General features: G+C 35.8%; 1 protein-coding gene across 4 annotated transcripts in view; it reads left to right on the plus strand.

Moving 5' to 3' along the window:
- CACNA2D3 (calcium voltage-gated channel auxiliary subunit alpha2delta 3) overlaps positions 1 to 14,655 on the plus strand; it is a 463,402-nt gene that overhangs the window by 426,845 nt on the left and 21,902 nt on the right. For 3 of the 4 annotated variants that reach the window (XM_075761986.1, XM_075761987.1, XM_075761988.1), the window contains 3 exons: positions 8,581 to 8,656; positions 12,316 to 12,368; positions 13,965 to 14,020. In XM_075761986.1, the coding sequence (XP_075618101.1) occupies positions 8,581 to 8,656; positions 12,316 to 12,368; positions 13,965 to 14,020 (185 nt within the window). Of the gene's footprint in view, positions 1 to 7,059; positions 7,106 to 8,580; positions 8,657 to 12,315; positions 12,371 to 13,964; positions 14,021 to 14,655 lie in introns of those variants that run through there. The other variant, XR_012837017.1, reaches the window with a different exon arrangement.

Raw genomic sequence — 14,655 nt, forward strand, 5'->3', positions numbered from 1 at the left:
TCTTACTGTCACGATGACAATAAAACTAATAGTGATTTTATGTGTTGTCCTTTGAAATAAATTATGAGTCCTGGGGAAGTAAGAAAGCCCTTTTCCCTTTAACCTGTAACTCAACACTAGAGTCTTCATGGCTTTCACATGGTTTAAGAACTGTTCCTTACCCCTTTGTCCTCTTACAGCATGAGAGTAGTGCTGATCATATGTATTACACTTTTCCCTTTTATTTTCCTGTGCATTTCTAGTATTAAAAAAAGACTCATCGCTGATCCCATCAACCACTGAATTTAGTTATTACATGTGAGGGTGTATACAGAGGTTCTCTAAACAGATGGTTTGCGTGCTTCCTTGGTAAGCCAGCTCTCCTAAAGGCAGAAAGCTTTCCATGCTGCCTCTGCACATTATAGCTGAATACCACTCCCAGTAAATGACTGACCTGAAATGGAAAGATCTAGCACTCTCTGAATCATCCCAAATCCTAGTTTTCTGAGGGTGGCAACCTTTTTGTGTTTAGCATTACATTCTTAACATATGGTGTAAAAGGAAGTGAAGTAATACATATTTATAGACTGGGTTCTATGATGAAACGATCTGTTTATACAAGAGATGAAGCATTTTATTTAATGCAAACAAAAACATACAGTCAGAATCAAGGTATAATGCTTTGATTTGTCCCAATTTGTTTTGTCCTGCCTAGCAAAGCATTTCAAATGTAATATCTCCTGATCAACCGATGGTATTAGGCACCACCATTGAGAAAACAAAGACTGCATGTCTCGGGTATTCCATCTAAACTGCGGTGGGCGCCAAATTGGCATGGATCATTGGCTTATCGTTTTGCTCGTCTTGAGCTCCAAGGGAGTTACAGATAATGAAGCCACTAGCTCAGTGCAACTGAGCTGCATGCTAAAGAAAATGTAAACACAATGAACCAATTGTTTAAACATAATAAACTGGCCATTGCCAATCAATTAAAAATCGGAGAGAATCAAAGTGGTGTAATTGCACTAAATGAGCCACCTGCTTTTCCTGCTGTACAGCAGATAGCTCTGTGCAGCAACAAAGAAAACCCCAAGCTGTCTTTGAGCTGTGCTAGATGAGGCCTTTAAAATAAATTATTCCAGCAATATGAAGAAAAATTTTTGCTGGCTCTCATGAAAGAGAGTCAGACACATTTACCATATTTTTAAGATTACTAATTTGTTTGGGTGGCAGTGTGTTTTGCTTTTCCAAAATTTATTTTATATGGAATAAGAAGTAAAGAAAATAGCACTGAATAATGCAATGGCAAAATCTATTACCAGTACCATTTCCCTGAGAGCACAACAGTATAGATATTGCATGCATTATACTTGTCATTGCTGCTCTTACCACGGAGACAAAATCAGAGCGCAAGCTCTGTTCTTTAGCCTTTTATTCTGATAATATCCAGAGCCATCCTTTCTTTCACTTTGCTTCTTGTATGGCATTCACTGCCCAGCAGGTGAATTACATAGCTTTGCCCCCTTTCATCTCATCTTGCTCCCTTTCTGTTTAGTTTAGAAGTAGAAGGTTCTACGGTGCTGCCTTCACTGCAGAAGAGTTTAGTAACATCCCCAGTGACCGTGGGGATGGGAGTCCTTTCTTCCTTTTGCACCAATAATCCGAGTGGCAGTGAGATATGTGCTACCACCTTGCTGATTCATGCCAGCTTTCAGGTTCTCCATTCACAAAAGGAATGAAATAACTCTTTGTGCGTTCTCTCAACTACCACTAATTTGGAGAGGTATAGAAGTTCTTTTTAGGATTGAGCTGGAAGTGTTAAACAAAAGGGGGTTGTTTGCTGCTGACTGTATTTCTTTTCAACCTGCAGCAGGATGAAATTCAATTTTTGTGTTCGATGTTTATTTTCTAAAGTGAGCTTAAATACCTCCTTCCCTCCTCAATTTCTTTTAACTCAGTACTTCTTTTGAATAATGTGTACATATGTATGTATGTATATTTTCTTAGTTTATGGGATTTATATTTAGGGAGAAAAATTATATCAGTGCCTCCACAGCAACGTGACATGTTCTATGATTTCATTTAGCAAAATGATGTTTATCTTATACCCTGAATATTGCACACAGTTAAATAATTTAAATATAATTTAAATTCGCTATTAAATAAATTAGGATGTGCTTGTGGAAAAGTATCTGCTTCACATAACTTGGAAAAAAGTTTCTTTATAGTTTCCTCAGCACTTTGTTTACATAAAAACAGTGGAAAAAAATAGATTCAACTGCTCAAAGCATGAAAATTTAAAAAAAAAAAAAACCAAAAAACATTAGCATCAGAGCCATGAGATCCCCCCAAAATTAACTTAATAAATCTAAAAGAGAAAATTAAGTATCTCTTGACTTCAAAATACTTTCATCCTTACCAGTAGAAGGAAAACTAAGCAATTCTGTAAGACAACTATGGAAGCAGCATCATTTCCTCTTAACAGTTCGGTTTCCACTAGGCATCCTCTTGGCCTCTGAAGAAGAATCTATGCTTTGGTATTTAATCACTTTGTCAGAATATATCCCTGAAACGGTGCACCCCTGAATTCCAGTTTTCCCAGATGCTTAGGCTCACTCTAATAAGTTCTTGTTGCTTTGAGAGCTGTTCTTGTTTCTCAGTTTTTCTTGCTCTGTTCCTTCATCTTTATTCCCGTGCTTCCTAGGGAATAATGCATGCTGGCTGTGGCCTGATGGCACGGTACAGTCCGAATCCCTCACCTGTGTTCCCCAAATGCATGCACGTAGAGGCAGACTTTCATCTCTCTGTCTTGATTTGCTTTATAAGCAAAACCTAGCAAGTGTTTTGCCTCCAGGTTATAAGATCATAAAAAAAAAAGAGAGAACTCTTTACCAAACTACTTGCAAAGAGCGGAACATTCTGACAGACAAATCATGAAAACAGTAACTGGTTGCTCACCAACAGGACGCTGATTTCCACTGAGGCAGCACAGCCTCCAAATTAAGGATATTTTTCTGTTTAGTTAAGGCCACTCTTACTTAAGCATTCATTTTTAATAAGATATTCTTGAATTTTTGGTGAAGGTGTTAAATGGATACATATTTAAAAATTGTGTTTATTTCCATGTGGATTTTTACAGTCATCAATTTGACCTTCTATTAATTTGGCAGTGTTTCTGAATGTAGATGTAGACTTTGGAGAAGATCAGAGACAGATTGACGGAACAATTCAAATTAGAGTTAGTGGATTTGGAATTGGACAAATGCAACTGTGATGTAGCAGTTCTGCAATGTAGCGGTTCTTACATTATAAAAAATTCCCCATCTTTAGTGATGATTTATTTAGTAAAAGAAAAAGTAATCTCAAAATGTACCCTACGTTTATGGCATAAATACCATGAAAAATAGCCAGGTAGATGAATAGGCATTTTTTGTATGGGCAGGCAGAAGACATTCAAGGTAAGAAAATGAGCAGACTATTTCCAATAATTATCTTCTATATTAGCTGTCATGTGCACTGCAGAGCATGTATGAGGCCTGCACCCTTAATCTTCAATTTATAAATGAATGATATGTTGCTGTACTGCCCTGAAGAATGACATTCCATTTTCATCAACAAAATAGCTGTCAGAAAGGCAACAAAATAGCAGGCTGTCTAGTACAGGTTTACGAGTAGGTACAAAAGAACCCAGTAATATCTGTCACTTCCCTCTTGTCATTACCAACAAGAGTAGCCCTGTTCTGATTTTTTTTTTTTTTTTTCATTTACCAGATGTGCATCTGGTACCTGTGCTCTGAAACTCCCTCACTGCTCTATTGTATGTTTTCTGCTCATATTTTGTCCATGTGACATCTAAAATTAACGTCTTAAAACTGAGTTTGGGCATTGTTAGAGTTTATATCTCTGTAAATATTACCACAAATTTAATGCAGTGTATTAGTATATGGGAATAGTTTTACCCACTTAAGGAGCAACCCAGACACATGTGCTATGTAAATGAGTTGTCATGCTGTATGCTGGAAATACAGGTTGAGTGGTAATTTTTACACATGTTATGCTTTGGAGCACCTTGGCAATTGGGAATAGCTGAACAATAAAGGCAAAGATGTGTGATGACAAGCTTGTTTTGTCAAAATGCTGCAATTTATTTTTATGCTTTTCATTGATTTTCTTAGTGGTGAAAGGCATTAGTCTGACAGCTTCTGGACACTAATAATCTGTCTGTTAATGAAGGTGGGAGAGCCAGAGCAGCAACAGTACGGGATTCCTCAAAATGTCCTGCTACCTCCCCCCCTCTCTAGATTTTAGAAACTAGTTTGTTCTTCATACCATTCAACACTGTCCCTCCTTCCCCTCCTTGGGAGAAGGCCAGACAGGCTGCATATCTTGTGGCTGCGTTAATGAACATCTTTCCACCACAAGTGAGCTGTAGTCACCAATAATTTCTATGTGGAGTACTGAGTAAAGCATAGTGTCAATAATTAGGGCTTCCTGTATTATTGGCTTCCTTTGCTTGGTTCTTTGGAGCACTTCTTCCTTTTTTTCGATGGACTTGACATTCACTTCCATGGTAAGAAGCTTATTATTCCTACACATTATATGAAAACCCCTAAATCTTGACCTGATGACAAAACATTTGAAATTTTATTCATTGAAGATCTTTCAGCTATTATAATTGTTAGACATGGTATTTTACACTACCAAGCAGAAATCCATAGCTGTGCTGAAAATCTATCTGAAAGCAATAGAGTACATCTGTTAATATAGCCTGTGCTGCTGGTAGGTCTTAGAAGTTTAATTTTCTTGAACCAGATTCATACTCAATTGTAAGTACATTGCAACGTACAAGACTGGAATTTACTATATCAGTAAATTGACAATAAAAAGGTTTTCACTAAAATGTATTTGGCGCCTGAAGTTATATACAATGGAGGTTCACATTTAGTTTTTGGTAAGTTTTTTCCATTAGTTAAAGATGGTTGTACATAGTCTGTGTTTGTCCTATGACTGATGTTGCAAATAACTACTCTGTAGACTTCAGTGACCAGGTGTGGAAATATGGGCAATTAACAGCATGGTGATGTCAGAAAGTCTCAAGCATGTCAACCGTAGCAACAGCAAAGCTCTCCTGTGAGGTGCTGTAATACATAGAATGGATTGGGCATCTAGATGGACTTAAAATTGGATCATGGGAAGCAGGCAATTATGTTCCCTACTATAGTCAGTTGAACAGGATACGGTTAGCTGCAAACAGTTATTTAAAACTGTAACACAATAACTTCAAACAAGGCAATCTGGAAGCCTTTCTTTCTGCAACAGTGAGTTAAGTCTGAATGAGAAGAAAGCTTATTTTCTAAGCTCTCAGAAAGACAGGCACAATAAAATAACTCGCTGGAAATGACACCTGAACACAGAAGCACCGCAGTGTCTTAGGCCACTGTTTTGACTACAAATACCGTAGCAGCCTTTATAAAGAATAGAGCTGGAAGGCTTTTACCTTCCTATTACATTTACAAGAATAAAAACAAAGCAAAACTGGATTTGAATTTGTGAACGCTTTGGAACCCATTTATACTGAGCTTACAGTGACAGAGTCCAGAATTGATTCAGTATGTTGCAGCGTTCAGATTTCAACGTTGTTATGGGCTTCATCCACTGATCTTTGAAATGTATTGCAAAATTCCTATTTGTTTTTAGTGCGGAACAATCAGGTCTTTATAATAGTTTGGCTATAATGCTTTTGCTGTTATATTTTACACATCCTGTGTTATAGATGTTGGAGTCATCTTTAGGAACTTTCAGATAAGTGTTGAGCCTGCCCACTTGGAAAGTTACTGAGATGGGAATACATTGTTCACAAAAGAGAACTCATTCCAGGATTTTGTTAAGAATTCTATACCTGCCATGTACCTTTCTAAGGATTTGCTCCTTTTTTTTTTTTTTTTTTTAATCTGGATACATTATCTGTTTTCTAGTTTGCTCCTGAACCAGAATCTTCACAGTGGAAACACCTTCAAATATATTTACTAAAACTAAACTCATTATAATATCATCCACAGATGTTATTCAGGCATTTCCAAACAACAGTTTTGTGGTGTTCCATAATGATTTTGAGGTTGTTTATTACAACTCTTCCCCTCTGCCATCACTTTAAAGTTTAGTATTTCTTTCCCTGTTAAATGAAGGGGGTTTTACCTACTTATGTTTTAAGATTTTTGTTCTTCTTGCTGATAATACAATCTTAGATTGTTGTATACTCCCTGCAATACAATAAGCCAATCTAAAAAAAAATATAATCTAGCATGTCGGGGCACAATATTAATTATATTTCTGATTATTTGTGTGAGTATATATTTCAATCTTTGAATGACTTGTTATCTTTAAGCATTTAAAGAAACTAGTACATCTATTACATTGTAATAATTACATAAGAAATGTAATACAAGTACAAATATTGAGGAGGGGAAAGACTTTTCCCATTATTTAAAGTGAAGTTCAAATTATAGCAGACGTTCCACATGGCACACTGCAATAGTATCTGATCAACGGTTCTTAGCAGAATAATGCAGTCCACAGATTGACCAAACAGTTCTGGTCTATGAAATTGGAAGTTGAGCAACTGATTGCACTTTAAAACATCAAACAGTCACTAGACTTATTACATTGAAAAAACGTTTACAAAGAATAAAGATAAAACAGAACGCTATTCTACTTGTAACACTAGGTATTGAATGAAGCAGGATGAGACCATTTCATGCAAAGAGAATTCCTTGACTGCTCTGCAGAGAGCACGTTAACGTTTTAAACTGCCCTTGTCTGTGTGCTTATCGCTTGCCACCATCGCTAGGAGGTCCAAGTGGACATGCAACATGGTCCTTGCATCTTGAGGAATAAAATAGTCGAGCCAAACAAGACGGGAAAGGCTGAGCTGTAGAGATTGCCTTGCAGGGGCTGGATTCTGACCATGGTCGCAGGGGGGAAAAAACTAAAGGGGAAAAGCAGCTAGGGAAAGTGGTGTATTACTGCATGCCACACAGGCAGCACAGCTTACACCATGTACTGCTCTGTTTGTCTTGGCAGATCTGTGTGCGCGGATCTGGCTGTGGGCGTGATTCTGCCAAATATGGTCAGTGTTCAACTTACACCCATGTTTAGGTCTCTAGTTATGCGTTTGTCTACCATGTGCCTCTCTCTGCCAGTCCACAAAACAATGGCTGCCTAGCCATTTCTATTCTGAATATAAGATAAAATTACTAATGTAAGCAGTATGGCCATGTACTAAATATTTAGTTGAAGCTGCGACATCTGATATATTAGATATTTTGCCTGAAAGCCAAAAAGAAAATATAGGAATAATAAAGAAGCTTTTAGTGATGGTTCTGTCACAAAATTAGATCAGAAAAATTATATACAGTTTCTACCACAATGGATTACAACATTGTATTGGTACAGGTTGTAACGTTTCATGGCATGCAGTGCAGAATGCCTCATGGTGATGCTGAATGCATTTCATGACCTGGTTTTGGCAGCTTCTGGGACATCTTTTCCGTAGCCGAATTTGTGTGCTCTCCTTTCCTCTTCACTTAGAAGCAAGGCACACATTGCAAAATGTTGAAGTCCCGTCTCATACATCTATAAACCATCTATGTCCAATTGTGTTCCTTTGTCCCTCTGATGATGCAAAAGTCAAATGGATATGTACAAATAATACTAGTAACTTTTATATATTTACACTTGTTGCAACTTATCAGCTAGATATTGTTTACATCTGCTATAGATGTTAAATGCTTTTTAGGTGGATGGATATAGTTAATTAATTGTTCTATGGACAGACAGATTTAGAGAAATAGTCACAATTCCAAATCCTCTGAGTTCTGGATTTTACATTTAGATCTCTGAAGTGTATCAATGATGAGTAAAATCCCAGACAGAAAGAAATGTCCCTGTTTACTATGCATCTGAGGAGGCTTCTAGCATATGTTGATTACAGCAGGTACTTGACGTGGAATATTTTGTCCTCATGAAAAGAAGCAAAAGTAAACCCATCCTGCTTCAATTGTCTGTACTGTGAATACACTGAAATTTCACCTCTCTCTTCTTTGGAAGCAACACCATGTTTTTACGGATTAGTTGTGCACTGAGAGCTGTGGAAGTGTCTTTTTGCCTTTACTGGAGTTCAGGAGTGGTCTGTTGTGAGAAGCCCCTCAAATGCATAGGTTCTTTCACTTTCTGGGGCTCAATGTGCTGATCTCAGTCCAGAACCAATTGTTTAAGCATCATGTCGACTGTGTATTCGCCTCCTCCTCACATTGTTGATATCATTGTGTGTTACACCGTATGTGTATCTTCCCTGGTTTCTCCCACTTACGTTTTTGCTTTGTTCTGTAGTCTGATAAAATCCTTACAAAGTTTTCACAGTGTTTCTTACCTTTATTCTCCTTTGTGTAACCTGTATTTTAATGACCCCTTTCCCTCTTTTCCCTGCTGCTGTTACAATTTTTATTTTCCTGTCTACCTTGTGGGCAGACTGTTCCATGTCATCACTTTTATTCCACTGTGTTTTCTTCTTTTAGTCAAGCACTTTTCTGTTCTTCCCTGTAGAATTACACTTTATGACTACCAGGCCATGTGTAGAACAAACAAAGAGAGTAGCGACAGTGCCCATAGCTTACTGGACGTAAGTATAGTAAATTTTCTGAGCACCTTTCCATGCAATCATCAAAGAAAATTGTTGCAAATATCTCATGGCCATTGTAAACCCATTATTTTGATTTGGAATGCTTACAGCTCTTGCGTTTATCCCTGTGCATACAAGGAATGGTTCGTTATAAATCAATGCAAAGTGTTAAGCATTTGTAAGTTCAAGTACATGATATTTTTTAATGCTGGGCCACCATTTCTGAGGTTCTGTCAGAATATACTTTGTACCATTTGAATCCTCCTTCTTAGGACTTTGTAAATTTGGCAATAGATTGTGCTTATTTTGGGGGACTGGAATCATATGTCTTTTCTATATGTAAACACATATATGCATGTAGAAATCTAATTCAAATTAAAAATTTAGAGGGGTTTTTTATATGAAAAGATTGGTTCATGGGCAAGGCATACAAGTCAGTGATTTTATCAATTTTTTTTTTTTCATATTTAAAGAAGATGTCTTTTAAAGTAGAATTTCAATGCATTTAGACCCTTGTCTTGCAATTAGATCTGAATAGAAACCGTGTCCCTCTGCAAGGCCTGATTAGAGACAAGCTGGCTCTTGCAAGGACAACACCTCCTTGTTGCTAAATCATGTATCTAGGTAATAACCCCAAAGGTATTTTATAATCATTTATATGTTTTACTGATTACGGTAATTATCAGAACTGAAAAGGTGTTGGATAAAGTATAGGTTTTGCATATTAAAAAGGAAGCATTTTAACAAATATATGACAGTCTTAACATGAAAAATTCTTATGTAAAGACAGCAGTAAAACACTCTAGCAATTTTACCCCTCTGGAAAAGTTATCTGGTAGTATTTTTAAATTCACAGGGATCTAGCTAGAAAAACTTAAGTCTACACACAGTTAAACTGTTGAGTAAATATCAAAGTTCTGGCACCTTCCAAATATCTACATATAGGTTCTATGGTTTAATAATCATATGCATTTTGGGATGTTTTCATTTACATATTTACGTGACTCTATGTTTTTCAAATATCTGCAAATTTGGATTTCCTGCATTTATCAGTCTGTTGTCTGCTAAAGCCTGAACCTGAGAAAAGAATATCTTGACATAATAATAAGTACCAGGCTGTGCAATGAGACTTAAATTGTCGGTGAAATAGAATGGGATGCTGTGAATCACATTTTAAAATATATTAAAACTGTTAGCAACAACCTTCCATCCCAAGGCTTGGGGCTTCAGCTCAGTTTGCATAAGCACCCAGCATGTAAAGTTGAAGTACTTCTCTCTTACGAGTGGGCTTAAATCCAAGAGATTTTCACTATTCCAATTTTGCTCCAGCCTGTGTTTACAGAGAAAAAACTCTGCAACTGTTGTGGGACACACTGAGGCGTGGCGAGTGCGTTCTTTCTTTAGTTTTTTAAAGATAGCCAAACTCGTCTTTAAACCTCGAGTGTGTTTTTGTGATGTTCAACATGAAAGATGGGCAGAGATTTGGTTATTTTATTATTTTCCTGTTGATTTAGTCACTTCTAATAACCAAAACTACAGAGAAAGTATAAAGAGAACTTGCATTAAAACTAGGTAGGGCTAGATTCCTCAAAAGTATTTTTTTTTCCTGTTTTTATGCCCGGTCTTGCACATATAGATCAGGTTATTAAACAGTATTCAGTACGGTTTCTACCTAAGCAAACTATTTGTTCACAAATGTTTATCCTTCCTTTTGAGACTTACAGTTTTATAAATACAGGAATAGATATAGGGACGGAGACTCTTTAAAAAGTTCCTATTTCAAACAGCATCGAAGTGGCGCGTAGGCATCAAAGACTGTATGACGACTAAAGGATCTATCACAACATTCTGCCAAAACCGTGGAAAACAGGTGTCAGGGCTGGCCCTCCCTCCCTGTCATGGCTTTTTAGGCTCTAGGACTAAAATGATACATTAGGGATGGACTAGATTTACAGATCTTCCAGTCCATTTTTTCACCAGCATAAGGCTGCTTCTTAAAAAATACCCAGACACTTTGTTGTTTAGCTTGTTTTCTTGTTGTAATTTATTCAGGTCCTAGGTATCTCTGCATAGAACCACTTTCTGCAAACGTATCGGTGCCACAGAGCGTCCCAGCTCAATTCGTTTGGCTCTCAATGATGGCTGAGCTACATAGAGAGAATAAAACTCCTGCAGTTTTTGCTGCTGTTTTTGAAGGAACAGACTTTGTGTGGAAAAGGCTGTCTTAGTAAAATCCCATTTCATGAGAATGCATTTATATCAATGTAATGAAATGTTTTTCCACTAAAATTTCAAAACAAATTATTTTTCTGATTTTCTATTCATATTATTGAAATTTTTGTCAGATATATTGAGGTCTTACGTTTCTTTTAGTTCTCATATTAAAATAGTTTTATAATACATAGTGTATTTTACTATTAGTAATAATAAATACATTCTTTTACACTAAATAATTTGGCATTATGAAAACAAAAGTATGCAACAAAGTTAATTACTTGGGTGTGAAATTTCAGGCTTTCTGATTTGGAATGAAAATAAATAAGATGTCCCACAGGGCTGAAATTTTGTGTTCTTTTCATCTCTAGGAAAGACTTGTAGCTTTTTATCTTTTCCTAGAAGACAGTCCTCAATAGGTGAAAATCTTTACTGTCGCAGGCATTATGCATTCTGCTGGCTCGTTATTTCAGCCTTTCAGGCCCCTGACTGACACTAGTTCCTTGGCTCTGTGAGTGATCAGCCCTGTGCAGAAAGACTCTTGGTGGCCTCCGAAAACCTGAAATGGCCAGTTACTGCTGCACAAATTGGCTCTGCTTCGGTAAGGTGCTGAGTCAGGACGGTTAACTGTGATTTTAGGTATCTGAGTAATTCTCTTAAAGTCAATAAGACTTCTTACATGTCCTAAAATACTCTGTTGATATGGAATTTAAAAAGGCTGCAAAATTTTCTGCAACAGGAAGACCCTAACACAAATGAGCAGGACAAGGACAGATTCCTTTCCCAATTTCTGGAAACTGACTTTTCTGCCTGTGACTCTTTCATTGACATCTTTTAAAAAAATAAAATGTTCAAAACGTATTAAAGTGCTGTAAGCACAGGATTTTCAAAGTGTTTGCTGTATTCGTTCTGATCCAGAAAAATAAGAGGGAGGAGGGATGAATCTTAAAAAACTACTTAAAGTGCTTACAACTGGGCCTTCAATATGACACAGATAACTTCATTTAGGTAAATTCAAACTTCAGAAGCTTTTCCTAGCCTAATTAGACTGAGGTAATGAACAGAGATTTACATTATAGAGATGCAAGTCTGTGAATTGCAGCCTAAGAAAAGCTCATGTTATCTACCAGAGCTGTTCCTCCAGCAATAGCCTGGGAAATAGGAACCCCTAGAGGTTAAATATTTAAGAATCATTTGCAAAACTTTCCTTTTCCAACTGATAATCTGTGTGTATCACCAAGCACATGAAAAGGAAATTTCATTGCTACGTATTTTAATATTCACTATAACAATACTTGCTTCTTCACAAGAAAAAGTTATTGTTCTTTTTTCTCATGCTACCCATGCATTTGAATATCCATAACATTGTCTTTACGTGAAGAATTCAATTAAGATATAAATACTGCACATTTTGCCTTTTTATTAAATGAGTTGCTTCTCTTCAGCCTTATAATGCCTTCTTTGCTGCAGTAAAATGGATTATGACTGAGCTTGTCTTGTAAGTAAATTTTATCAAGAACTTAATATTTGTATGAATTAATGAATGTTTGTACTTTTGAATACTGAATGAATATTTGTACTTTTGCCTTTTACATACATTGTGCTGCTTCTGTTATGTGATTTTAAATATAATAATATTTGTTAATTTTTTGCTTTCTGATTTTGCGTTGTTAAAATCTGAGAAAATTTTGGCCATATGACTGCACAGTTGCACTTTTTACATTATTCATGGTCTTCACTTATATCCGTATGTCTTTGCTTAGTAAGGCTAGCAGATCGCAATATGCAGCCAAATTTATTATTGTGGTTACTGTTAAATTTTACATAAAAGTCTGGCTGTTTGTGATGCTGCCTGGGTGGGCTGTTGTCAATATGACAAACTGTTCTAGTGACTCACTGCATCGTTTGTCACTTCCTGAATTTCTGTAGGATGGACCTTTCACAGTATATGCCAGATAAGGTGTACTCTGGATATTGCCGAATTTTTTTACCTGGCCTAATTCTTCTGACATTTCAAGTTAATACAGAATGAGCATTGTCTTTAAGAGAGATTGCCTAAGAAATCACAGAGAAATATACGGAGAAGAGGAAGCCTTAAAATATATCTTGTATTATTAACCTATATGTTTTATTATTGTTCTTATCAGAGAGCAGATTTGCGGATTTTGAATTTTATCTTTGTTGAAATAAAATATTTTTTTCTTGTAGTCATTTTGTTTTAATTGTAAATTATATGAGCTTTCATGAAAGTTTGGAATAACAGTTAAGGAGAACTAACTGAATGGCTATTGCCAGAGGGCAGAGGTTGATCGTAAATGCAGCTTTCAAAGTAAATATCAGGGAAAGAAATCATGTTAAAATGAGACTTTGATGCTAGCTATAACAGCTTCGAAAATTTCCAGAAACTTTCTGTGTTTATAAGTATTGTACTTGCTTGTCCATGTGATAAACTGGATGTTGCTTTCACATTCTTCACGCTTACAATAACTGATAGACTGACACGTTTCGGTCCATTCTTCAAAGTAAATTGCAATATTTTTTAGTGGGAAAATGCATTCCCTACACGTCTCGTTAGAGTTGATTAGACACTGGTTAATCAATCTTTTCTGCTCCTAGGAATATATTAGTTTTATTATTTTAGTTCCAGAATTAATATAAGAAGGTATTTTATGTGCACTCCTGTACTATAGCCAGGACAGTTATAATCCTATGACATTTTACTAGAGTGTCAAAATACCCTGCATAATGAAGAAATAATGTTCAATAATGTTCAACAGTAAAAATACTGTATGCTGCCATGCACTGAGAATTTTAATGCACACTTCCAGTAAGATCAATAACTTAAATAAATAATAGGTAAATCTCTTATTTATTGATGGGGTTAATTTCAGAATAAATTCTCAGTAGTAAGAAACAACCCAGTGAAAATATGAGAACAGCAATAGCTGAGAATCCCAGAGTTATGCTAGTAACATGAATTTCAGATCTGTGTTAGCTTTTATTGAAAATAAAATCGATGGTATCAAACTACTGCCAGTTTAGTGGTTTGAAAACATTCTGTGGGATAATATGAAAACTTTAATGATTTCTTTAGGTTCCTTGTGGAATTTAATCTATGCAGTTGGTGGCACTCTGATCTAACAGCAAAAGGTAAGTGTAATTTTGTTTTTGCCTGGCCATAATGACAGAAATGCTAGATTAAATTGGATTTTTGAAATTCAGATGTGTGTAAAATGTTTTAGATTAAATAATAACAATAACATTAAATAACAATAACATTGTTCTAATAACAATAGTTTTTCTCCCATGTCAGCATCCTCTTCTTTGTTAATGTTTCCCAAAACACAAGATAATTAAGATCTTTTATGAATAACCACAAAGTGTTTGTGTATACTCTAGGAGTACAGTACAGTATATTAAAATAGTAGATAATGATTTTTTTTTTAATGTTTCTCTTCATTCCAAATCATTCTTTGTGAATAAAGCAATGGCACTAGCCTTTTTCTGCTTATATTACGCTTTTTCTAGAGCTGCTGTAATATGTAGGGGGTTATTGTGCTGGAAAATGCCATTTCAACAAAAGCCCACAGGAACACGATCATCTCAGTATAATTTCATATGAAAAATTTTTTTAAGGCTTAAGATAGTAAATTTTAAGCTTTTATTTTTAAATAAGACTAGCTAAAATTGTATTTTGATTAATCATTCCATTCAAAATAGACATTTTAAAGTAATAAAATCTAGATGAATTAAAATTCAATTTACTCAAAATAATTTTTAAAAAT

This window comes from Balearica regulorum, chromosome 10, assembly GCF_011004875.1.
Source record: "Balearica regulorum gibbericeps isolate bBalReg1 chromosome 10, bBalReg1.pri, whole genome shotgun sequence".
In the NCBI taxonomy this organism is placed as follows: Eukaryota; Metazoa; Chordata; class Aves; order Gruiformes; family Gruidae; genus Balearica; species Balearica regulorum.